At 33.7% G+C, this 26412-nt stretch overlaps 2 protein-coding genes, 1 non-coding gene and 1 pseudogene across 3 annotated transcripts; 1 reads left to right on the top strand and 3 right to left on the bottom strand.

Annotated features, from left to right (window-relative positions):
• Positions 1–3314: 3314 nt before the first annotated feature.
• On the bottom strand, positions 3315–5368 carry LOC126703127 (NAC domain-containing protein 83-like). The gene is made up of 3 exons (XM_050402045.1): positions 4977–5368; positions 4156–4442; positions 3315–3850 (listed from the first exon to the last, which is right to left on the bottom strand). The coding sequence occupies exons 1-3, from the start codon at positions 5161–5163 to the stop codon at positions 3560–3562; spliced, it is 765 nt and encodes a 254-aa protein (XP_050258002.1). The 5' UTR covers positions 5164–5368; the 3' UTR covers positions 3315–3559.
• Positions 5369–9142: 3774 nt separating this feature from the next.
• Positions 9143–11637, top strand: LOC126702878 (mitochondrial import inner membrane translocase subunit TIM8). The gene is made up of 2 exons (XM_050401743.1): positions 9143–9314; positions 10994–11637. The coding sequence occupies exons 1-2, from the start codon at positions 9267–9269 to the stop codon at positions 11180–11182; spliced, it is 237 nt and encodes a 78-aa protein (XP_050257700.1). The 5' UTR covers positions 9143–9266; the 3' UTR covers positions 11183–11637.
• Positions 11638–12779: 1142 nt separating this feature from the next.
• LOC126704357 (DNA-directed RNA polymerase V subunit 7-like) lies at positions 12780–25827 on the bottom strand (annotated as a pseudogene).
• Positions 15777–15848, bottom strand: TRNAQ-UUG (transfer RNA glutamine (anticodon UUG)). The gene has a single exon. It is a non-coding gene; the product is annotated as a tRNA-Gln (tRNA).
• Positions 25828–26412: the final 585 nt, after the last annotated feature.

Here is a 26412-nt window from a genome sequence, read left to right as displayed (position 1 = left end):
CTCTCTCTCTCTCTCTCTCTCTGTGTTTTTCCTGTTTCTGCATTTTTGCTCTTTTGAAATCTACTATTCTTTACAAATGAGATAATGAGGATGAGCTTTAGTTTTTTCTATCATGGTCTCCTACTAGACAGTAAATGCTTGGCTGTCACAGTATAAAGTGTCAACACTTACTTCTTTTACTTGTACCAAATGCTTGGCTATCAACCATTTACTTAGGCTTTGTATTAGTATTTAACTAATTTTTAATGGGAAAGTCTGCCAATCTTCTAGATTTTACAATTCTATTTTTAAAATTTTAAATATCATAAGTAGTTGACCATTTAAATGGACTTGGGCCGTTGGGGAAAACTTAAGATTAATTTATATATATATATATATATATATATATATTCCCTCTCTTCACTAAATTAAAACAATTTTTATTATGTTATCAACTCCCTTGATTAAGAAATTTGATATCTAATTTATTTTTCTTATAATTTAATATTTCGTATTTGTCTTATAAAAGTTATGATATAAAAAATATATTTGAAAGATAAATTTCAATATTTATTTTAGCTATTTTAGTCATTTTTTTCTCCTTTTACTAATTTAATATATTTATTTATCTTTTTAAAAATTTTAAATTAATTATGACATCATCACGGTTCGACCTCGGTCCGATCTTCAAAACCTTGAACATTTTCCTTTAACGGTTCATTGAATGGTCCGGGTCTGAAAACCATTGTAACTATCTTCTACTTCCTCATTTCTTCTCTTACCACTTAGTTCTAGTATATCCAAGAACATAACAAGACACCAATCGGTTTTTTGTGTAGGCAAGGATTGAACTCTAGATTTCTTATTCAACCATCAGAGACTTTATCCATTAAGCTAACTTGAACCCACACATTTAGAAGAGATTTAAACAAGAAATTAAAGACTAATCCTCAATAGATTGTAATACCCCCTAAAGCATTGCTTGAACTTTGGGTAGGGTGGCAAAATTCCTTGTCCCGCTCTAAATTACCCAGTATGGATTTTACCTACCCAAAAAAGGGATGGGATAAGAATGGATTTTGTTTGACCCACCCCAAGGGTGAATATAATTTAATTTATTTATGCATATCATAATATCATAAGAGGTCGAACTTAGTGCAATGATAAGTGTCTTCCACCAAAAGCAATAGATCACAGGTTTAAGTCCAGAAATTAGCATCAAAGTAAAACACTTTGTTAGGTCCATATGTTAATGTGTTGCCAATCGTGTCAAATTGTAACTCAAAATATAAGTCTTGTGTATTAAAGATGTGCGTTCCAAGATCAAGTTGAAGAAACAAGAACTTCTCAAGAGAAATGATGTTTCTATCTTTGGCGATAGCAACCTCAACAGAGTCCTGATTGATCTTGAATCACGAATTTTGTTTTGATCGTATTTGTTTTACATTAAGTCAGCTATTAAGCTGAGTTATTGTAATCCTAATTAGAGTGCCTATATAAAGATCCTTTAAGCATGATTTTTAGAAGTTTGGAGAGGCAAAAAAAAAAGCTTGTGCTATTAATAGAGAAAACCCTAGCCTCCACCTATTTAACCTATGAGTCCAAAAGCAAATAGAGAACCATCTTTTATAGTGTCATTGTTGCCATAATGCAAACCAAGGCTAAAGCCACAAAGTCATCCAAGGATTTTTTTTTATTTTTTTTTTATGGTTATCAAATCCTTAAGAGATTCTTGGAGTCATGAACATGATTGATGAAGGAAATCCATGGTAGAAGAATCCAACCAAGATAGAGCAACATTTGATCACATAAGTTACTACTAAAGGTAACAATAAAGTTATGATTGATTTTGTTGTAAGAAATTCAATTCTTAATAGTGGATTTTCTTTAAGGGTGGTGGTTAACCCCTATAGTGGTTTTTTTTTTTCTTGGATTGTTGTCCTTAGTTTTCCACATCTTTACCATATTGTTTTAGGGGAAATTAATGGGTAATGAATCTAAATTTATAATTGGTTAATTTGTTAAATTGCTCTCTCTCTCTCTCTCTCTCAACCTTTCTACTACTCTCATTAGCACCAATGCCACCTCATAATGGATACAATATGCTTCCATCCCACCCTGACCTATGGCCATTCCTTTCCCATACAAATTTTCCCATCCTTAGAGAAGGAATGAAGCACCTATGATCCAATAATCTCACTCCACCTTGTTGTGATATCTAACTTTGACTTTAAAATGTATAAAGCAAAAGACACCGAACAAAATACCTAATGGGTATTTAATTTTCTAAGGTATCTTTTGTTAGAGACGGGATATATAAGGCGAGAAGTTGAAGTGAAACCCACGTGCAAATCTTCTAGTTCTTATCCTAGGCATGGTCCTTACAAAAGAATTTCTTTAAACAAAGTTGATATACGCGTTACATTCTTTTTCCCTCCTTTTTATTTTATATGACTATCTTTAGAAAATTAATTACCTTTTAATATGAAAAGTTAGATTCCTAGAATTGCAACAAGGCCTAACTCTCATATAAAAGATGCAAATTATCACCGCGCACCCTTGGCGCGGTAATCACTCCACAAGTATAAATGCTTGTGGGGTGTGAGGGGCAAAAACCGGGGTTCAAGTCTTCGAAAGGGAGTTTCACACACATATATACTTAGATTATGCTAAAATAAAAATTCTATCTTGTAAAAAAAAAAAAAAATGCAAATTAACTTAATTAATAGTCTGGCAGTCTTCTTCACATATGGAATTAGACTCTCTCAAGTGAATGTGCGTAGCCTATTATATGGAATATCATACACTAATACTCATGACAAATTATTATATATCTACTGAGAGTCTTTAGCTTAATTAGATAGTACTTTCTTGTGTTTCCAACGGACACATTACGAATTCAAATGCCTCCACCTAACTATTGAGTTATAAAAAAATAAGTATTATATATCCAAAAGTTCTCTATAGTAGATAATAAATTTAATTATTTAAACATTAATATTTGTAGTGAATCCAGAAGCCCATTACGTTGCATGAGTGCATGAATGGTAATGATCAAGAGAATAGGTTGAAGGAGATCAAGCTTTTTTCATAAGAATGTGATATAAGTTAAGCTCCTTCAGTTTAGGAGTAAGGATGTCATTGCATTAGGTTTAGGAGTTGGTGAGGGTGTTGGATGTGTCTCTCTCAACAACCAATCCCATTGGGTAGAAGAGCCAATTGGCTATATTTGTAAAGTTTCTGTTGAACAAAAAGGATGATGATGATTTTTTTTTTTCTCTCTTCCCAACTCCTCCCTCTCAATTGTTCTAGGAGGTTGGTCAAAAACAGCTTCATAAAACAAAGGAACATATATCATATTATAACAGGCACAAGCATACTATTGTTTAGATACATATATAGTGGAAGCAATTAATTAATTAGCTTCATTTAAGTTGAATGGCAAGTCAGCCATTTCTTACTCTCCTGACTAATCTCTCCTCCATCAAAGTACTAGCTTCTTTGGATATGTTTTTCTTCAACAAGATTCATTTAGCACAAACAAATTAATAGAGTTACTTGCTCTTTTCTAGTTAAAAGATCAATAAGTGGAGCGGGCACTAGTGCTTTCTTCATGATCTGCACCACTAGAAGAGACCTCAGTCGTAGTACTGGAACTTGAAGATGATGACGAAGAAGTTGAAGAAGCAAGAGGCAAACTTGACTTGTATCCCAACATAAAATTAAAGAATCTAGGTTGTGCCACCCCAACATTCTCGATTTTGTTGTTTGAGCTAGTTTGATTAATCAGCATGTCATTGTTTTTCATGACACTTCCTTTCTTCAAATAAATGCGACAAAGAACCCAATTTTCCATTTGGACCAAAGAGTTCTGCCAGAAGTTAAACCAAAGTTTTAATAAACACACAAGTGATAAAAATGTGTAAGGGATGTTTCTATATAGTGGATTGACTAAAATATGAGTAACTCTATATATATATATATATATATATATATGTATATATATTATTGAGTATGTATATATATATAAACTCTCTGCAAACTTTTCAAGAGTTCATCTGCCTACCAATCATCTCTCACAAACCTTGTAGTTTAGGAGTGGGATTTTTGGGCACTAAGTACAATTTTGCTAGGTATATATGTATATATAAAGAAGATTGTGTGGATGGAACTCACCTGGATTGAGTTATGTATCTGTGGGAAAGTGCACCCTGTAGTTTCTGCATAGACAAGACGATACTCATGCATGATCCAATCAGTTCTAGACCCATGGGGAGGTTTCCCTTTGTAAAAAACCAAAGTCTTTTTCATTCCCACAATATGATTTCTTCTTGGAGATACAATTTTTTTGTCTGTCCCAGTTGTCTTCCAATAACCAGAATTAGTTGTCCTTTTGGTTCGGTTTCCATTAGGATATTTTGCTTCCTTTTGGCTGAAAAAGTACCTCTCTTGCTCGAGTTCACCTACACATACATATAAACTCTATGATTAATTCTATATTATGTGTCTCAAGGCAGCACATTTTCATACGTACCATGCAGGAGTAAATAAACAACCATATATTATTACTTACAAGGTCAAGATATATATGTAAACCCATGCATGCATGCAACCTTGCAAATGGTGTGAAGTTCAATAACTTTTAACATGCTTTTTTAGTACAAGCTAGCAATACTAGTTATAAATATATATATATATATATATATATATAGATAATAACAAACAACTTACAAATTATTTGACAAATCACTGGTCATTCCCATGGGATAATTATTTAATCACTTGTATTATTATGTATTAATTACAATATGCTATTCGGCAGTTGGGAAAATAATTGTGCAAAATTTTGTGTCCCTAGCTGGTTAGTGAGTTTATGAGCAGTGAGCTTACACCTATAAAGCTGAGAAAATAGTTATAAAAGTAAAAAACTATTATATTATCAAAAATAAAAATAAAAATTCAAAACTATTATTAGAATGATAATGTTTTTCACTAACCCGGCAATAATTCCCATGGATCAAACTTGCAAACGTTGATCTCAGGAATGACTGAAGCAGGCAATGGGCATGAGAAAACCTTGCATTTCAAGTACTGGAAGACAAGCTCTTCATCAGTGGGCTGGAAGCGAAAACCAGGAGGCAATATTCTGGTTACACCTTCCTGAGTAAAACTCAACTTGTCCATATGATCAAGACCTCTCTTTAGTCTTTACTACTTAGCCTCAGTCAACACAAATGAGTTGAGATCTAGCTAGCTATGTTGAGCTTTTATAGCCATGAGAGGGTGAGAGTGAGAGAGATGGGTGGCTGGGGTTGTTGAAGAAAAGAGATGCTTCTTTATGGTCTTTGTAAATTGGTAGGGCAGAGGGAAAAAGATTGGGGTGTATCACAATAGTAACTAGATATCATTTGTACATTATGTTTGACAATTAAAGAAAGCTCATATCTTTCATCAAAAAAAGAAAGAAAGCTCATATCTCATCCTTTTCATCTTTCAATAAGCAATGCTAAGGCCAATTTCTTTCACAACAGCTGGTATTTATTTATTTTTATTAAAATAAAATTACTTCCACTTAAATTTAATAAATTTTTATTCACATCTAGCCATTGATATTTATTTATTATAATTAGAATAATATTACTTTTACTTTCGTTTACTTTCCTTATGCATCAACCAAAACGTACAAACTATATTAACAATTGTAAAAATGGTATATATATCTCTAAGCTCATATTAGGCATTGAAAGACAATATATTGTTTTTCAATGCCTAATATTATATGATAAAACAAGTTATAAAGTAAACTGTCATTGGTAGAATTTATTAATTGTCTTCATGGTAGTTCAAAGCACATCTTACTAAAACCTCTCTGATGTGTAAACAATCAGTCAAAGATAACTGGCAGTAGCATTTCTGTACTATATATTTGATTGGCTGGAGGACCTTGGAAAAGACTTTGATGAAGGATTGTTTTTCAAAGTTCATATATCCAAAATTCAACTGATATTTCAAAAAGGGGTTGTTGCCATGTTGGATAGAAGTAGACTGGAAGAATAGTACCACTAAGTTGAGGTCAGCTGTTGTCATGCTTACCTGCTCTCTTTGCAGTAAAAAAATACATTAAATTAACCTCAAGTAAAATTGTGTGACTAGAATGAGATGTGTCTATCTAAAGAGAGGTTATATATGCAGTTGCAAATGGGGTTCGTCTGCAAATTAAACTTTGAGTTCTGAGTACCTCCAGCATAAGAAATTATTGGGTGCATTAAGCCTTCCCCCTCATAAATATGGGTCGGAACACATATTTGAAAACTTCCTTATATGTAAGAAGAATGTATGATTTGACTAATTAGTAATTACACATTATAAAAACCTTAATCACTCTGTTATTTTTGGCCTAACTTGACTAACACACGAAACCTGAATCTGGATTGTACCGACGGATTCTATGCTTGAGAAACTGTGCTGAGTCATATATAAACTTAAGCTATTAAATATATATATATATATATATTTAATTATTTTATCAGCAATTATATTACAATGTTAAAAGCCAAATAGATCTCTTTTTAGATGCATGTCATACTTGCACTTATAATTGTGTTATGAGTAATTCTAGTACCACAAATTTAGTTACAACTTTTCTTACAATTTTCCTGCTTGACAGATTATGATTGACTATCTATCATTTTCACATGAGCTCGTCACTTTTTTTCTACTACTCATAATCAGCGATACAAAAGAGTTGTGACTAAATTTATGGCATTAAATTTTTTGGTGTATTATATAAAGCTTCGGTAATGTTTTAAATTTGAAAAGGCAATTGATGTTTGAAGAGGGAGAGGACCAAGGAGGGAACCTTCTCTCCTTTCCCGTCCAAACATAGGGAAGGGAATTTTTTTTATCACATTTGAGTCCAAAGTCATACAGTGACTCATAGCTTTCTTTACTTTCATGTTTTCTTCCTTCAAATTTTCCTTTTTAAATAAATAATAATAATAATAACTTTACTCCCACCAAAAAAAAAAAAAAAAAAAGCTGTAGCCATGAATGGATGGGTGACTCATAAAGGTTTGTAACCAGCACTTTAGCCCCACGGTAAGCGATTTAAAGAGCAACGTTTTTTATTTTTTAATATTTCTTATAATCAATATTACCTTGATTTTTTGTTTTTGCTGAACCTTGATTATTTGTTTTTAAATGATTTGTCTAGAAGGAAAAGCCATGAAAGTAAGGGGAACCCTTACAATTGCAAAGCAAAGAAGAGTCAACTACTTTTCTTAGTTGCGAAGATGTTGCCTTTTTTTTTTTCTCTCCATGTGAGATAGCCACTTCGTTTACATGGTTCGCAAGTATTGTTTAAGACCACAGCAACAAAGGTAATGTCTTTATGACCTTTTGGGCACAATTCTTTTCACTTATGTCTCATGTCACATCTCAACACTACTTTTCTTTTTTCTTTTCTTTTTTTTTCTTTTTTTTTTTTTTTTTTTTGTGGAGAAAACACATCTCAGCACTCATGAATGTCCTTTTTCACTTATATGTGTAATGCTTTTGGATAAAATTATGGGCACAACAAAATCTAGTTGTCAAGCTATTAATAGTCTATAAAAAAAGTGATATTAGTAGTGAATTCAAACGAGAACCAATAACAATTCATCATTTACATTTTATTGTGAAATTGTTGTGTCTATATCACTATTCAATTATTTTACAAATGGTCGCTCTCGAATCTTCCCCACTCTCTACAATGAAAGTAGCCATTGGATATTACTCTCAAGATTCATCTTTTTATTTTCTTTCCTCCTCCATCCTGAAAAGACAAACTACTCAAGTTAAAGGTTGATAGTAGACAAGAAATGGAGCCTTTCCTGACAATTATTCACAATATTATAAAATAAACTTGTGTTTCCTTTAGGCGTATCACGGTTCATGTGCTCATAATTTACTATATATCATGGTCTAAGAAAAAGCAAGTTTTATGCTTAATGCATAAGTAAGTTTGTGAATGGTTTTGGGACTCGAGAGTTGTGACCTATACTGAAATTGTCTAGATTGTTCTTCAAGGTGAACTTATGCTTTGAGCATCTTTATGAATAAAGTGTCAGACACTAAGACTTGGTTCTCTTAATTAATCGTCTTTGCTATAACCAATCATGAGGGGGAAAAAAGACGTACAATACATATCCCAAAAAAAAAATCACAAATGTTTTTATTTTCAACACATTTCAAGAAATATTGTATGATTTGTATCATCCCACATCATTTTAAGGATCTAACCATAAATCTTCGTGCATCTTTTAGAATTTAATATCAAAATCGTTATATATATTTGACATTTTGAAACGCTCTATTTTTTGTTTTAACTATTCTTAATCTATGTTTGAATGGAGAAAGATAGGAGGACGAGAGAGAGAGAGAGAGAGAGGAGACTCTAACCCTAACATAATGCTCTAAGTTTCCTTCTCTTGTCCCCTTCTCCCCCTTCCCTCCATCTCTCTCAGTTCCAAACATACATTAATGATTGTTGTTTATAAATCATTGAAGCAAATTGTTGTTTCAATCATATAAGGAAAAAAGTATTGGTTTATGAAATATTTTTAAAAATATTTTATGGAAAAATAAAAAATAATTAATTTTTTATGGCTTTTTATTTATCTCATAAAAGTGATGTCAAAATTTTTTTAAAATTATTTATTAAAAATTATCCTAAGAGCACCGATTAACGAGACTCATCATATACTTACCATGTCATCAATTATGCATAAACAATTGAAGAATTTAAACCTTAGACATTTTCGTTGTAAACACAATATATATATATTAGTTAAGTTTCAAAACTCTTGGCAACAGATTGACTTAACATTTGATGCAACAAGAATTCATTATTTACTTGTGGGTATAAACAATAATGATTAATATCAAGAAGTTTTAAATGGTAACTTACCATTTTTAGTGTGTGCCAAATGCCAATGTAGTAAAGTCCAATGGGCCTATATGTACACCCTTACTAGGCTGTGTCAATGTAAAGCCCAATGGGCCTAGATGTACACTTACTAGGCTGTGTCAATGTAAATCCAATGGGCCTTGCCCCTGGGCCCATATAAACAGTCACAAATTTGAGGGAAAACGACCCCATTTCATTCGGCCCATTATCCCATCTTCCTCAGCCATCGCGTTCTTTGTATTTAGGGTTTTAGAATCAAAAGCTTTTAGGTTTTCTCAGATTTGAGGGTTTTAGCAACTGAACAAAATCCAATCCAATCTTTCTCTTTTTTTCTCTCTCAATGGATCCTTCACAAGTCCAATCTGCTGAATTTGCTCAATTTCTCGCTGTAAGTTTTTTTTTTTTGTTTTTTTGTTTTTGTTTTTTTGTTTTTTGTGTGTGTTTGGTCTCTCAGAAAGCTGAGGAAAATAAAACAGAAAATCTGAGGATTGAAAATATATATATATTATTTTTTTAAGGATTTTGTTAGAATAGACAAAAGTCTCTTATGTTGTTTGGTAACTGGAATGTATAGTCATGTGATTTTTTTAGTGTTCTGTTTCGCTGTTCTAAACTAGGATGTCTTGTTTGCAATTATTGATTTAATAATTTTAGTGTTTAAGATTAACTGTTTTCAGTTGCCCATTACACTACTACTACAAACATGCACTTAAGGAGGTTTTGAGCCCATGATCTTTACCCTCTCTTTTTTTTCCCATTAATTCTTGTTGGAGGAGTGAGTGTCATTTGAGTCGGGGTCGGGGTTTTACTAGGTCGAAATAGATTATAATAAACTGGGTTATATAAGTGATTACGAGAAGTCCCAAATGAACTTGACTAGTTCTATTAGGCGCGAATGTGGCTAGTGCTTCCATAGGTTTGAAGAAATGGTATCAGAAAAATGTTCTACTTGTTACTTGTTAGTAGAGCCGCCATGTATGTCATGAGTTGTATGTATGAAAGGGAAAATGTGTGTGGGAGCATGGTGGAGTGCTACATGAACTAGTGACGGAGAGGTTATTAAAATGTTGGACGTCCCTTCCCCCATTGGGCTAGCCTTTTTTGGGGTTGAAGGACTTGGAGTGTTACAATATTCAGTTTTGGATGGTTTAAACATTAATGTTACCTACTGGCTTCAGACCTATGGGGCAATGATATTTTTCTTATTTGGTCTCTTGGGTGATGCTCTCAATGGTGCGGGATGTGTTGGAGGCATGGAAGGAGGGGTGGGTTGGCAGGGGAGGTAGTGGGACAATATGGCGAGTTGTTCCATTGTGTCTAATCTGGTGCCTTTGGCGAGAGAGGAATGCTTGGTGCTTTTGAGGGAGCTGAAATCAGTATGGTTAATTTCAAATATCTCTTTCTGAAGACTATATGAGTGGACTTCACCAACTTCTTTGTTTACTGCAGAAGGGTTTCAAGATTTTCTGGATTTCACTAATTATCTTTTGTTGTTCATGTTCCTTTTGTTTTCACATTGCCTCTTGTATACAGCCTGTTCTTGGGCAGTTATCTTTTTTTTTTTTCATTTTTCTTTTTTAATGAAGTTATTTACTTATCAAAAAGTCATTGATGCTGCCTCTTTGTCTATAGCTGTTCTTATTTAAGATGCTAGATGCTGAGACTTGCAGGTGGTTAAGTACAATTTTTGCACACTCTGCAACTCACTTGACAGTTCAATATAATTTTCAAGTAATAAATTTAATAGCATTGCCCATATGAAAAGGAACTAATGACTTATTATCAATAAAAATCTTCAATTTATTCGAAGAACTCTTTTGCCATTTGTCACCCAACTTACCCCATGCTCCTGCATCATAAGATATGTCGGTATTGTTTTAGGACTTCAACTTTAACTTGCACAACTTTTGGACACGGATTCAGCCTGTCATAGAATTGACTTTTTTAACAATTCATGGTGGTAGGGGTGGTAGTCATTATTTTGTTGGTAATAGTAAGTCGTGTTAGTAGCAAGATTTATGTTCAATTTATGTGATTTGACTGAATCAGTTTGTAATGCCTGTGCAGCAAGAAGAGCAAAGAGCCAAGGTTGGTGAGATGGTGATAAAGATCACAAATGTCTGCTGGGACAAATGCATCACTGGTACACCAGGGAGCAAGTTCAGTTCCAGTGAATCTAGTTGCCTTTCAAACTGTGCTCGGCGTTATATGGATATGAGCCTCCTTATTGTGAAACGCGTCCAGAACATGCAGTGAAGGTCTAGGAGCATTGATGTGCTATCTCAATCACAAGATGTTGTTTTTGCCTATGTCCTCAGTTAAATTTTGTTGAAGATGTTTTATTTTCCTCTTATTTTTTCTTCTTTTTTTGGAAGTAGATCTCTTTCCATGTTATTGAAACTATTTTATTAAAATGTTATATGGATATGAGCCTCCTTATTGTGAAACGCGTCCAGAACATGCAGTGAAGGTCTAGGAGCATTGATGTGCTATCTCAATCACAAGATGTTGTTTTTGCCTATGTCCTCAGTTAAATTTTGTTGAAGATGTTTTATTTTCCTCTTATTTTTTCTTCTTTTTTTGGAAGTAGATCTCTTTCCATGTTATTGAAACTATTTTATTAAAATGTTCTATTAACTTTATTGCACTCTAGAATCAATTCCCAAACATTTTATGATGAATAAATCTGTTAATTTTTATGGTTGTGAACAGTTGCATGAGTTTTCTGTTTAAGCCTTTCTGCAGCTTGATGGTTTGGTGGTCTTCCTAAGGAGCTATAAAAATATAAAAGACAGTTGTGAATGAACATTAGTATGTCTGAGTTAAAAGGCAGTGACATAAATGGAGATCCCTCAAAATTTATCACAGCGACTATCTTCATGATTAATTAGGAGTGCCTTATTGTTTGTGGTACAAATCTATTGTATTTTCAGCAAAAAACCTCAACGACCTTGTCCAATATTCCTGTTGCTCAGCATTTACAATCAGGAAACAATTATAAAATCTTGAATACAAGTGGACTTTTGGAACTGTCCGCTAAAGATGCCCCCTTGATTAATTGCAGTGACCCTTCCAGTGGCTCCAAAGAAGAAAACTTTACTAATTAGATTCTTCAGCTTTCTTGTATAATTAAGCTGCGAAATGATATTCCATCTTGTCTAGTAACTTACATGTTTGAATCACATTTTTCCGTTTGAAAACAAAGACCAACATTATACTCCAGATATGACATGATCTCGTGTAAATATTAGGTTTTTATGTCCCCAATATTTTCATGCATTAATTTTTTATACTAATGTATATGGTCATGTGGTACTGTTTTAATTTTCTGCTGCTAATAGGCTTTTTGTTTGTTGTAATAAGCACTCTTTTCCTCCTGTTGTTTTGGAGGGATGTTTGCTTTCTTTCTATCAAATGAAATCGTAACTATTTAAAAGAGAAAATGGTTATGCAGTACTTTTATTTCTTTCAAAGAGGTTGGGAGTTTGATCACGTAGTAATTTTATACTGGTATTTTTGGGGCTAAAGCCAAAGGCTTATTATTATCACTTGGCGCGTAAGCCTTGTAACCTTCCACTTGAAGACATAAACAGTAGCTAGCTCCCACAGTTGGACATATGACAGAAGAGTTGCTAACAAGAGGGAGTTGAAAAAAAGAGATAGGTCCTTGAAAGGAAAATGGTGTTATTGGTTCGAAGAAAACACAGCAGCAAGTTGGCCTTGGTTTGCATCAAGGAAACAATGTGAAAACTGGCACTTGTGTGGCCAAAATAGTTGCAACAAAAGACCATCACTAACAAAAAAGGTCCCAGATAACTAAATAACAACACATTTGCATACCTGCTAATGGATGAAAACTACAAGTTGCTAACCATATATTAACATGCCAGATACTTGGCTACAAAAACTCAAAAAGGTTAATTGTAGTACTTAAGTAGTAGCCAAGCAAACATCAACAAGGCTCACAAACATAGTTACAGGTTATAACCAAACTTATGCAAAGGGAGTATCACTAACACTAAGAAATTGGTCCAAGATAATCTCCTTCCAAACTAACCAATGCTTGAAATTCTCTCTCTACCTCAGAGCTACTTCGTTCCAATCACAATGAAACGGATCACAACATCTTTTTCAATCTTTGACAGCTTGTCATTCAAGAAGACAGGGTACTCCCCAGCCACATACCAGTAATCTGGCATTTTCAGATTTAAGAGAGATGTTTTTCACAGGTCCACAACTCAAGAAGACCCCATGCTTCAGCACCTTGTGTACAACGCCCTCTAAAATATCTCCTTGGAAAAGCTTGAAGGTGATGCAGCTAAAAAACAACCGGAAACAGTACATCTCTAGTGTGCTGTCTCTACCCTCTCCTATGCTCTCCAGAGCAGTGACAGCAAGAAAATATCCAAGCTCCTTAGTGGCCTTCCTTGTACAAGGTTTTCCATCAGGGGTACAGTAATTGACCGCCAAAGCAGCAATCCTTTTGCATCCAGATTTTCAGTAAGGATTATCACATTTTAGGGCAACTCTACTTTGAGAACCTTTTTTTTTTCTTACAACTTTCATAAACCAAAAGAATAATACAATAACCATGAGTGCGCAAACTCGATTTAAATTTTGCAAAGTGTCCCAATCTCTGAGAAGGCAGTCATCAAAAGAAAATAAACAGTTGCAAGGATGGACCATATAAATATGCAATAGCTGAAAGAAACCATTGTATTAAAAATTCACAAGATTATATGGGAAATCACCAAAAGATCATAAGCAAACAAACAATAGTAAAAACAAAATTCTGCAAATATTTGAGGACCTCATGTGTCATATAACAATTTTTTTTTAAAATATTTATTTTTATCCATTGAAGTAAAAACAGTGGATTTTACAGAGAACAGAAAAGCTGCAACATTTACCAAGCAGCTGTTTCCACAACCGTGAGAAAGATCAGTAAAACTAATTAAAAATACAGGACTTGCCAACATGTATCATATAACATGTTTTAAACCAATTAAAAAAAAATCATCTAGCATGTTATCAATTATTTGAGTTTTTCAGCTTTGTATAGACAGAAGCATACAACAGCTTAAACAGGGCAACATGGTGGTGGTGGTGATGTGAATGAGGTGGAGCAGTAAACAAGTGGTACAGCAGAATTGATAAGAAATAACATCTATGGTCATAAATAAAGTGTGGCTTTGTAATTTTGTTCCAGTGAGGCACTGCCATGTGGATGATGCCAGTGATTTGCTTGTTCTTATAACAATAGTGATGTTTGTATCGGTGAATTTTGGCCCCAGTGGGAGAGGGAATGTGAGATTCGTACTAGTGACTTCCACTTCATGAGACAAGATCCGCATCCTATGAATACAGTCATGGCCTCATGGGATATGAAAATATGTGCTAATAATTAATAACTAAATTATAGCTGAAAATTTATCATTTGAGATAAGATAAACTAACTTTCACTTAAGAACTTATGAAATAAGATTCACCAACATTGTATAGTAAAAAACAAGTACGGAATTTTTACAACATGTTAATTTTATATCTTATTAACTTATTTACAAATTTGCACAATCCAATCTCAAGTATATATATAAGTATATTTCTACACATTTATACATATAAAATATAACTTTCCATATACTCAAATCAAGTCTCATACTCATGAGTTGTTTCATGAACATATTATAATATTTGGGCTTGGATTTTTTTTGTTTTTTTATAAGTAAATAATGTTCCATTCAAAAAAACTTGAAAGAATACAAAAAACCAGAGCACATAGGCAGTGTGCTAAGGTCCTAAGGACCCATCAAAAAGACAAACTATAAAGCATGGAAAGTACAACTATCTAGCAACTCAGGCAAAAAAGGAAAAATAAAAACTTACAAAGCATTTTTCCACTCAAACAAAATCAGGAAGAGAGAAAGCTTCAAGTCCCGAGCTTGAATTTTTTAATGGCCAAGCCTAAAACCAAGCTTGAGTTTGCCTCATTTGATAAATAAACAAACATAAAGAAGCTTTTTCCCGAGCCAAAAAGCATTAAGCACTACTAATGACCCTCATTAAAATACCTCCAACAAAGCTTTCATTTCTGTAAAACACCCATGAAAACCAGAAAAATTCAAAACTTTGTCTACCAAAAAAGAACCCATTCCAACTCTATCTAATAAGATATTTTCTCATGGGTGATTTAGACTTGCAGAAAATAGAAGCAGCAAAGGAAAATTTCAGTCTCAACCCACTAAGAAAAAAACTAAAATGTTTTAATACAAGCATTTAATTCAATCATTGAGCTGGATCTCGAAGACCCACTTGCTCTAAACATATAAAAATGCCGACTTTATTCACAAAAGCCTCAAACCCTTGTAGTTTCAAACACATAGTAAATTTTAACATTGGCATTATGGCATTTCTGAATAAATGGATGCTTACCCATGTAAATGCATGTTAAATAAAACTCTTTCACATACAAAAGGAACTAACTTGTATAAGATTACAGGGAATCATCCAAAGCATTAAAAAAATAAAAAATAAAAAATAAAAACACTTACCCATATTAATAATTTCATATATAAGACCCAGTAAATTCTATCAAATATGAAACAACCTCACAAGCTTTAGAACAAAGGAACAAAAAAAAAATTTTGAAAAAAGAAGTCGGTTTTGGGGTGAAGAAGAACACAGACAGGAACAGAACATGGGCCTTGCTTTGTTATTTGTTTGAGACTGAACCAGTGTGTTAAAAAGAAGCCCATTTTTTAGACCAAAATCTATTTGATGGCCCAAAAAGCAAAATGAAAAAAAAAAAAAAAATTTTGAAGAAGACACAAAAAGTGAAAGGAAAAAAAGGAGGTCCTACCGGGAGTCGAACCCAGGTCGCTGGATTCAAAGTCCAGAGTGCTAACCACTACACCATAGAACCCTTGTTGAAATGAGATAAGGAATGTTATTATTTAACAGCTAGCAATGATATTCTCAATATGGATTTTTAATTTTTTTTTCCTGGTCTGCCCGATACCGAATTTTAAAGTCTACAATAAGAAGGCAAACATAAATTCATTCAGCAAATAATCCAGTTCGATAATTTGCCTTTAATACTCATTTATTTAACGCCAAATTCAACTTTAAGTTTCAACTTAACCATTAATAAGTTAAACCGAAATATAATAATGTGTTCATTAACATAAGGCTAGATTTAAATACTTATATATACTTCATTAACACCGCCTTTGTTATATATGAGAAAAGAATAAGTTAATTAAATAATTTGTAACAAAAATTTGAGCTTGTTCAACCATAAAATGAACCAAAGCTGAATATATAATTTAGTTTGTTAATGAGTGTACATGGCTCATGTTCAAAAAAAAAAAACATAATTTTAAACTTTTAATACACAACTTAGTTCATTTACAACCCTACTAAAGAGGTAAATTAGTGATACAATTGATTTTAGTTTGACACCTTAACTCAAAAAAAAAAAAAAAAAAAGATGGCCTTGTTTGACATGACACAATTTGTTATGGGTAAAAGTTTAGTATAAATGGTTTCATGTCTCGTTCCCTATCCATGTCCACTTAGGTTTGTCTTCTCTTTTCTTAACTAAGGAATCCAATCCTAGAGGCATACTTTACAAGAAATAGACAAAAGTGGTAGAGACAGGTCCCCTACTTTGATTATGCCATCCTAACCTAGAGGAGGTGATGGGGAAGCTGCTAGTTCAATTGAATGAGGGAAAGTTGCTTCTTGGCTTATACAAAATTGAAGAGTCAATGGTTGGGGCAATCACTTTTTATATCATGACTCGTAATCTTGGAGCCTTTTCATTTGTAATTGAGCTTGATTTAAGATGGGAATGGATGGGGAAAGAACCCGAAAGCAGTAATTGTTATATTGACATAGCATATTTCAAAACTAGGATGAAAGATTGACTACCCTAAAAAGATGAAAGACTTCATTTCTTTCTCAAATTGGATTAATGGATCCACTTAGATTAAAAATAATAATTATGTGGGGGAGTGTTTGCCTACCCAAGGACCCAAAGGCTAGGAACTTGGACCTTGGGTACGGGCCCACAACAATTATTATTTTTAAGTGGATTTAGAGATGGGAATGGCAAACCAACTCATGGATTCCTGGACCTAGAGTCTAAGTCAGGAAAAACGGACCCAATGTAAAGATTAAAAAAATAAAAAATAAAGAAGAAGAAAAAGGGAAGCCAAAAAAAAAAAAGCAACAGGATTAGTCGAAGAGAAAATAGTCTTGTCCCTTGACTTGACTAAGGAAGGTATTCCAAGTTTAACAACAACACGAGTCCTAGTAGCTCTCTCTCTCTCTCTCTCTCTCTCTCATCTCCTCCCCATTAATGGGATTTTCCCTTCTTTTTATAGTAATCTATCCTTAATCCTGACCCTTCAGCTATAGGGTGGTAATTGTTCATTAGATACTGGTCACATCCCCCATTTGGGGGAAGTGCCAGGTGAGTTACAAGCTATCCAAGTACTGTTTAGGCATCACTTCCTCCATTAATGTGACTGTCCTGGTTCATGCAGGACATTTAATGTGGAGGTGATGGGTGCTTCCCCAACACGCCTCCCCCCTTTTCTCCTTTTAGGCCTACTCATGGCTGTCAGCTTCGGCCTATGTCCCTTGGTACGGTGGTAGCTTGTCTCACCTTTCTTGGAGTGCAAGGGGATCTCCCTCGATCAACCTGATACTTCGCCTGTTAAGCCCGTACGGCTCAACGCCTGACTCAATATTGGTTTTTTCCTCCCCCCCCCCCCCCCACTCCAAACAATAATAATAATTCATTTTCCCCTTTCTCTAAAAGGTTAGCTTGTTCCACACTTTGACAAATTCTTTTGCAACAACTTGAACTAAACCCAGGATATCAATGTAAATCAAAGCAAGTTTAATGAATGGGTCAATTATGTATTGGTCTGCTTAACTCATAATAACTTGAAAATGACAGTCCTAAACGGGGCATTCCGCTTTAACATAAGTTTGGTTAATCCATATAATATAAGTTATCTATACTACTATTTAAGGGGCTGTCCTTGTTTGATCCGATTTTTTTTTTTTTTTGTTCCAAAATACCCCTATAGCCTACATTTAAGTAAGGACAAAACTTGGTAAAAATGCTTCTTTAACTTTCACGTAAAACACTATCTACAAAATAGGAACACACTCCCAGTACACTCACGTTGGTTTTCAAACTCAAATTGCTTCTTCTTCAGTTCTCCAATTCTCTCAATTCTGTGTTTTCAAACTCCTTTCACCCACCTCTTTGCTTCAGATTTCATTACAAACAACAACAACCGCAGCAGATAAATTTGAGGTAACCTCTTTCTTAGATCAAATTTCAGCCCTCGCTCTCTCTCTCTAATCTCTATTTGGCCATGTTTTGCTTATTGTTATTTCGAAACTTACTGGATATTTTCCGATCTATTTTTTTACAGGCCTTTTGGTTTAGGAGGGGCCGCAATTTAAAGTTGGAAAATTGTAGGTTGTGTGTTCATAAGGCTTTCAACCACGGGTTTCTATGTTGCCAAATTAATTGAGACTATAATTCTTGCGATTGTGTTGGGACGGTGGTTTTTTTATATTTTATTTCCCTTATTATGCATTTTTGACTTAGTTTTGTGCACTTCTTTTTTCCTCCTTTTTGTTGTTGTTTGAGTTTGGCTGCCAAATTGTTGATGCATAACCTAACCTTCATAGTGATCGTCATATATATGTTTGGTGCAGAGGGAAGAAAGATCACGATAATGCTACCATATTTTTTTTTTTTTTAAAGATCAAAACGAACGTGTCTTCTATTTCCCTCAAGGCCACATCGAAACAAGTTCATTTTTAACTCTAAAGCTAGCATTTTTCACCTTATCTTAAATTGTTATGGTTTGCAAGTCTGATTTTGGGCGACAGCTGTGAAAGCTTGAGTTTTTTTTTTTTTTTTTTTGATAGTTTTGGTTCATTTTTAACTCTAGAGCTAGCATTTTTCACCTTAGCTTTAATTGTTGTGGTTTGCAAGTCTGATTTTGGGCATGACAGCTGTGAAAGCTTGAGTTTTTCTTGATAGTTTTGAGCTTTTGTTTCTGGGTTTTGTTTCGGGAATAAAGTCATATGAGGTTCTCAATCTCAAATGCTAGGATAATTATTGCTTAATTTTTTTTAAAAAGGGATGTTTTATCTCCAACAAAAACTTATTATTTTATCATGATTTACATTCTAAAAGGACTAAACTTTCTTATCATTATCCTTTCCATATCATTATCTTATCATTATCTTTTTTTATTTTTCTTTTCTTTTATTTGGTCAGTTTCATGGGTATTTAAGTATTTTCTCTAATTAATGACTATTTTTTAAAGAAAAAAGAATAGGAATGATATATATTGATTTTTCCTTCTTTCTTTTTTTTGAGGTTATCAAGTTTGACCCATTATTTTATTGTATGTGTTCTAAGTGGTGCCATCTCTTCCTCTTATTATTTTTGTTTGTTGTTTTTCTTACATTTAAGCCTTACTTTCTATTTTTTGTAATTTTTTTAGGTTGACATATCAACAATTTGGTTAGATTGCATAGTAGACACATTGGATGAATTCGGGTGAGCAAAGTGGTAGTCAACCTATCAAATAGTTGTTAAAAAACATTTTTTGTAAATATCCTACGTTATGAAATTTAATATTGTCCTTTTTTGTGCCTTCCATTGCACATTTGATGATTTTGTAAGCAATTGTTATATACGCAAATTTGCTAAAGCAAGAATGATAATGGAGAACTTATCTTTAAAGATAAAATTTTAAAATTGTGGTGAAAATTGCTTCTGAATAATAGACAAACTTTTAGGGATAAAAACCTACACCTTTAAATATATCTTATATTTGATAGTTTAAAATGTTACTTCATTTTAAATTTTAAAATTTTAAAAATTGGTAAAATTTAATCTGATCCAAAATAACTTACCAAAAGACAAAAAGACTCCAAACAAACCAAACCTTTTGAATTTGCATCAAGTGTTACGTGTTCTCAGTTAATAAATTTGCATCAACGGTTCTTTTTTTCTTTTTACTTTTTTGAGGGTGGTGAGTCCTTCAACGTTGGTTTCCTATTTTTTTTACAACTTCAAGAAAAAAAAAATTATGATGTTTTAGGTATTTTAATAATACTAGCCTCTAAGCACGCGCTCAGAGGCTCTTCTATTTTTTGGGTAAGAGTTAATTTTGAGCATTTATTATAATTTGAAATTACTTTATTTTCCAATCACAAAAAAATCTAGGAGTGTGATGAAAAAATTATTTCACTTGCTAACGCATAATACTCATCACAAAATCTAGCAGGTGAAATAATTTTTTCATCATACCCTTAGATTTTTTTTGTGATTGGAAAATAAAGTAATCTCAAATTATAATAAATGCTCAAAATTAACTCTTACCCAAAAAATAGAAGAGCCTCTGAGCATATGCGTGAGCGCGTGCTCAGAGGCTAGTTTTATTTAACATTTTGAATTTTAAATATAGAATTTGATTAATCCATATAATATAAGTCATTTTATTTAACATTTTGAATTTTAAATATAGAATTGAGTAATTAAATTAATATTGTGGTTATATTGAAAAAATCTATATTGAAGCTTTGAAGTGCTTAATCCTATTTTCAAAAAATAAATAAATAAATAAAATACTCTCATTTCATTATTTTCTTTTCTTAAATTGAATATTTTTTTAATTTAGATGGAATTTCATCGGGTTGAAAAATATGAATTTTTAGATTGTATGTTGTAGGGGTGATAGGCCCAAGAGCCCATATCTATGTATATATTGGGTCAAGGGCCCAATTCGAGGATGTTAGGTAATCAGAGGACGAGTAAAACACTTTCATAAGGATCCATGTTAGTAGGTGAAGAAGTGAAGTCCGATCAAAACCGTGTAGGAGGGTGGTCCGAGAAGGAGTGCCTCCTCGGCTGAGCAAAGCCGAGGTCAGAGGGTGTGAATTGCCATTAAGAGTAACGTTCCGAATCATTCCATGGATGAGGATAAGTATCAAAAAGGAACAGTACAGAAAAAAGTTACGAAATATCTAAAGGGGAAGTTGCTACCACCGCATTAAATGTTCTATAGCTAACTCTCTGGCCGCATTGATAAGAAAGTGATACTTGAACAGTAACTTTCAGCCTTACAGCTGCTACCCAAAGATTTTAGGAATGTGCTAATGGGACAAGAATCAACACCAACAATCTGATCTGGACGTCGAAGGTGGAGATGAAAGGGGAAGATAGTATAAAATGGAAGAGAGACCCTGAAAGAAAGGGGTCGAGAAATTAAGAGAAAAACACTGTAACAATCAAGAATTAAACTTGTAATCTAACTTGAGAGAAATATATAAGAACTGATCTCTTCGAATTGTGCCGAGAACAATTTTATTTAGAATAAATCAATCTATCTTCATTTTCTTGTCATTTGAATCCACTTTACTTGTTGTCCGATTCATTAAAACTCAGTTTTCCAACCCACTCTCTACAAATTCATTGTATTGGACTTTTTGGGCCTAAGTTCATTTATCCTTTGAATTGGGACTCAAATTGCGTCCTTACATATGCTATTACTATTTTATTTGATTTTATTATGCGATAAATTTTTGTATAAAATTTATTTGTTTATAATTATTATAATTTATGTGTTTACAATATTTAAAAATATGTTAAACATTTTGGGTCATTTATTTTAGATGGGTTGAAATTGGTCATGCCTATATCAACCCAACACAATCTATTTATTAAGTGTAAACTTTCTATCTTGTATCCAAAATAAACAAGTTGTTTTAGATTTTAGAAACTTTAAATAATTATTAAATGAATCGTATTTAGGTTGATCAATGTATGGCTAAATATCTTTATATACACAAATACAATCTAGCAAGACAAAATTGTCACCTCTGAGTAGATGAGGATCATATCCATAGGTAGGATAATAAAGCAAAAGTAATAGCAATATGAATTGTCACCTCTAATAGATGAGGATCATATCCAATCCATAATTAGAATATTAAAGCAAGAATTTTCAAAAATTTTCATCAAGTGTTATCCTAAAAGATGGTTCCAAATCCGAGCTACTATCAAACAAGGTACGGACCAAATAAAAGCAAATTAATGGTGCGTAATTAATTTCATCGTATTCTAATCTTTTATCCCAAAAAATAATAATAATAATAAAGAAAAAACTAATTTCATCTTACAGGTCTGGCCTGTCTGCCATAAACACCCAATAAAAGTTCATGGATGCTTATCTCTCCAAAAAAAAAAAAAAAAAAAAAAAAAGGTACGGACAGGCCAGAATATTAAAGCAAGAATTTTCAAAAATTTTCATCAAGTGTTATCCTAAAAGATGGTTCCAAATCCGAGCTACTATCAAACAAGGTATGGACCAAATAAAAGCAAATTAATGGTGCGTAACTAATTTCATCGTATTCTAATCTTTTATCCCAAAAAATAATAATAATAATAAAGAAAAAACTAATTTCATCGTACAGGTCTGGCCTGTCTGCCATAAACACCAAATAAAAGTTCATGGATGCTTATCTCTCCAAAAAAAAAAAAAAAAAAAAGGTTCATGGATGCAGCGTCTCGATCTAGAACTCTTTCAATCATTTGATTTGGTGGTACTATAGTCCTCAAACTAAATCTGCCCTGGACTATTCTTATTTCTTAAGCCTATGAAATTTATGGCATGGACCCTAAAATTTTTAGTTGACAACACATCATAATGCACAATTAAGAATTTGATTACTAGGTGAGTCAGTCATGGACAAAAACTGTTCTAAACCAAAAGAACTACCTAGATTGCTCAATCTCATCTCTTGGACCCTAATCGTCTAAACTTAAACTAACCATAACCATAAGCATATATAAAACCTTCCTGGTTCGAATCTTGCATTTCCATATATTATCCCACCTACCACTATATATTACTTCCAACATGAAAATGACAAAATGACAAAATAGCAGATGTTCTTGTAGAAGCACTTCAAAAGAAGATAAATATATTAATGTTAAAGATTTTCTTTTTTCTATTTTTTTTTTTTGTAAATATTAATATAACTTGTTATGATTAAAGCAACATCACCTTTACCTGAGTCCACCACTGACACCAAATCTTTTATATACTAATTAACCATGATCTATACCGCAAAATAATGTCAAAAATTGTAAAAGAAGTTTGTGTTCTTAAAATTATTGATATATGGACAAAGTTTGGCGCTAAACATATTTGAAACTTTAGACTCCAACCACTAATAATAGGGAGACGACATTTGTTTTTGTCATATATATTGCACATAACTCACTTAACCCAATCAGCCAAATAAGTTATTTGTATTGCACATGATAGAATACATGTCATCTTTCTAGGATGGTTGAAGCAAAACATTTTTCTCAATATATAATAGGACTTGAGGGAGCTGTAATGGTTGTGATGACCACTGAATTTATGTAGAAAATAATTGTCATGTATATAAGAAAGTGAAAGATGTACCAATAAGAGCCTGTAATGCTCTAACGACCAGTTCAATAATGATATAATGTAAGATGAAAGGTGTAGAATGATAGTAAGAAAGTTTTAGAGAATATTGAAGCTGCCTGCCTATATATGTGGTTAAGCTTCATTCGGTTTAGAATGTTTATGGCCTGTTTGGAAGTTAAAAAAAGGAGGGGAGTAGAGTAAAGGGAGGGAGAGTAGTTCAATTACTTTGTTTGGAAGTTTTTTAAGGAAAGAGGGGGAGGGGTTTCAACCACCTCTAACCCCTTATTTTTAATTTCCCAAAATTGGAGAGATTTGGAGGGAGAGTAAAGTAGATAAATTATTAACCAAATGAATTCCCTAATTTACCCTTTCTTAATTAACAAAATTACAAACATATAATCTTTGTTTGTTTCATGAGAAAATAAATAATTCAAATAGGGGTAAATTTGTCTATTTAAATCATTTCCTCTCCTTTTCATCCTAATTTTTAAAACATCCAAACAAGAGGAAGGACTAATTACTCCCTTCCCCCTTACTAATTTTAAAAATATCCAAACAAGGTGGAGGATAACTATTCCCCTCTACTCTCCTCCCTCTCTAAACTTCCAAACAGGCTATAAACTTCCGAACAGGCCATTAGGAACATGCAAATTGGTCCTGACTCCCACCTGAAAGTGATGATAATGACGTATTTAGAAATCAAAATATGCTTGACCAAAATAACCAACAAAAATGCATGGAAGCCTATTGATTAACGAGGTCCAAACAATTCAATATAAATTAATAAGTTGCTCTCTTTTTCTTCTGTAGCTTTTTTCTTTGTCTTTTAAATAATAATTTAAAAGTTCACAACAACTACTCCTAATATTTATAATGTCTAAGCAGCTGTAAGGTTCAGACACAGAGAAATATGTTGCTTTTTTTTTTTTTTTTCTTTTTTTTTTATATATAAATGACGTAGTTACTTAAGTGTTAAAGTTACAAATTGGAATTCTATATATAAAAAAAGTCTCGCATAAAATAATAATTACGAAAGTGAATAATTAATATAACATAATATTAGACTCAAATCTATAGATTTAAGTTTTTGGGTCAAATAGTGTTCCTATATCTTATTTTTCCTAAAAATATCAATTTTGTAATGTCTCTTGAATCATAACATGGGACTAATGAGTAATGAAATAGATATAATTCAATAATATTGTTAATGACCATATAGTCTTGTGGCACGTCTCTCTCATCTGTAAGTTGAAATTTAGGGGTTGAATGAGGCAACTTAAATCCCCTCCATTTTCAATTAGCAACAAAGATAAATGACTCAGTTCATCAAATATATATATATATATATATAGTACGTCATTTATTTGTGTACTTGATGACGTCGAAAATTGTCACCAATGGGTCACACCATACTCGCGACTCGACGCGAACCTGCACAACAGAAGCAATCGAAAGAAGTCCTTCAGAGAGCACCGGTGTGGTGCCGGCCAAACACTCTCCAACGGTCAAGTTAGAATTCTTCTGTTTTACTTAGAGCGTTAGAGGGGGTCAATTAAAGCGTACCTTGATCTCCCAGGGTATTAGGTCTTTTATAGTGATAAATGGTTGACTTTTCTCCTTGGTTTCCAAATCTTTTCCATGTGGGACTCTCATACAAATTCCTCTGAGCGTGGTGAGTAAGGATTTCCATTTTCGGATCATAGGGCTTTTCTAGGCGATAGAGATTTTGGATCATGGGCCCTTACTGTGTCTGTCAGCGATGGGCCTTCAAAGCGAGTGGGATAATTTTTGCACAGGCCCACCAGTCCCGATCCGTCGGGCCCATTAAGGTAGGTCCGTCAGGCCGTTAAGGTATGCCCGTCAGGTAGGCCTGTCAGGTATTCCCGTCAGGCCCGTCAGGTATGCCCGTCAGGCCCGTCAGGATCTATATCTTACCATCTTCAGTTGCCCCCTTCACCCCAATGGTCCGTCAGCTTTTAGGATAAAGGATCGATGGGGTGACGATTCAAACGTGAGGGTATGACGGGTATTTTTATGACGGAAGGAGGCCCATGAGACAGAAGGAGAGTTTTAAGTTGTCATAACGGGTTGACGGATCTATGCAAGATAGGATGACGGTGCAAATGAGGAGTCCGTCGATCACACCAACTACAGACAGGCTGTACGAAAGTAATTAATGCTGATGACACGTGTTACAAGTTGATTGGATCTTGTCTCGGATCGAAGCGACGCTTTGACTTCCGTGCATCTCTCTTATAAATAAGGGAGTGATTCCTCTCATTTCTTCAGTTTCAGTAGAAATCAGGCTGTCAGAGCGTACCCGTCACTCTTGTCAAAGCGCACCCGTCATAATCTGCTGATCCGTTCATTTACCTTAATCGTCAACGCCATCCTTCATCACTTCGTTGGTAAAACTGGTAAGTGCTCTTCTTAAAGCTAATACTTGTTTTAATTTCCCTTACAATCCACACCCGTTATAGACACATAGACCGTCAGAGTCTTAGGCTCTTGTCGTTTCATGTAGGAAATGTCTAGTGCGTCGAGTAATCAGTCGGTTATTCGTGACGGGTTGGATTACGAGGAAGTATATCCGTCCGGTCATCGAGAACAAGGTAGTCCAGATGATAGTAGTCCGTCCACCTCCTCCTCGTCCTCAACATATGAGGATCTGGAGGTGGTTGATCCAGACGAGGGACCTGGTGTTGGTGAGGATCAAATTGTCAGATCCGTCATTGGTGCTGATGGGCTCAGGAAGTTCGTCATGCTACCGGAGTGGACGGTGAATTTCTTCACGTCTGTTATCAAAGAAAAGCACTTTAAGACATTTAGGGATCATTATCAGATTCCAGAAAATGTTACGATCCGTCTACCCTACAAATCGGAGAAGTGTTACTATGACGGGGTAGAGGGAGTCGGGGTATATGAGCAAATGTTGAAGGCCGGACTTAGATTCCCATTGAGTTCGCTTCACCATTT

This window comes from Quercus robur, chromosome 10 (genome assembly GCF_932294415.1).
Source record: "Quercus robur chromosome 10, dhQueRobu3.1, whole genome shotgun sequence".
Taxonomy (NCBI): Eukaryota; Viridiplantae; Streptophyta; class Magnoliopsida; order Fagales; family Fagaceae; genus Quercus; species Quercus robur.
Note: the sequence above shows the minus strand (reverse complement) of the source record. Positions and strands in the feature narration are given on the sequence as shown.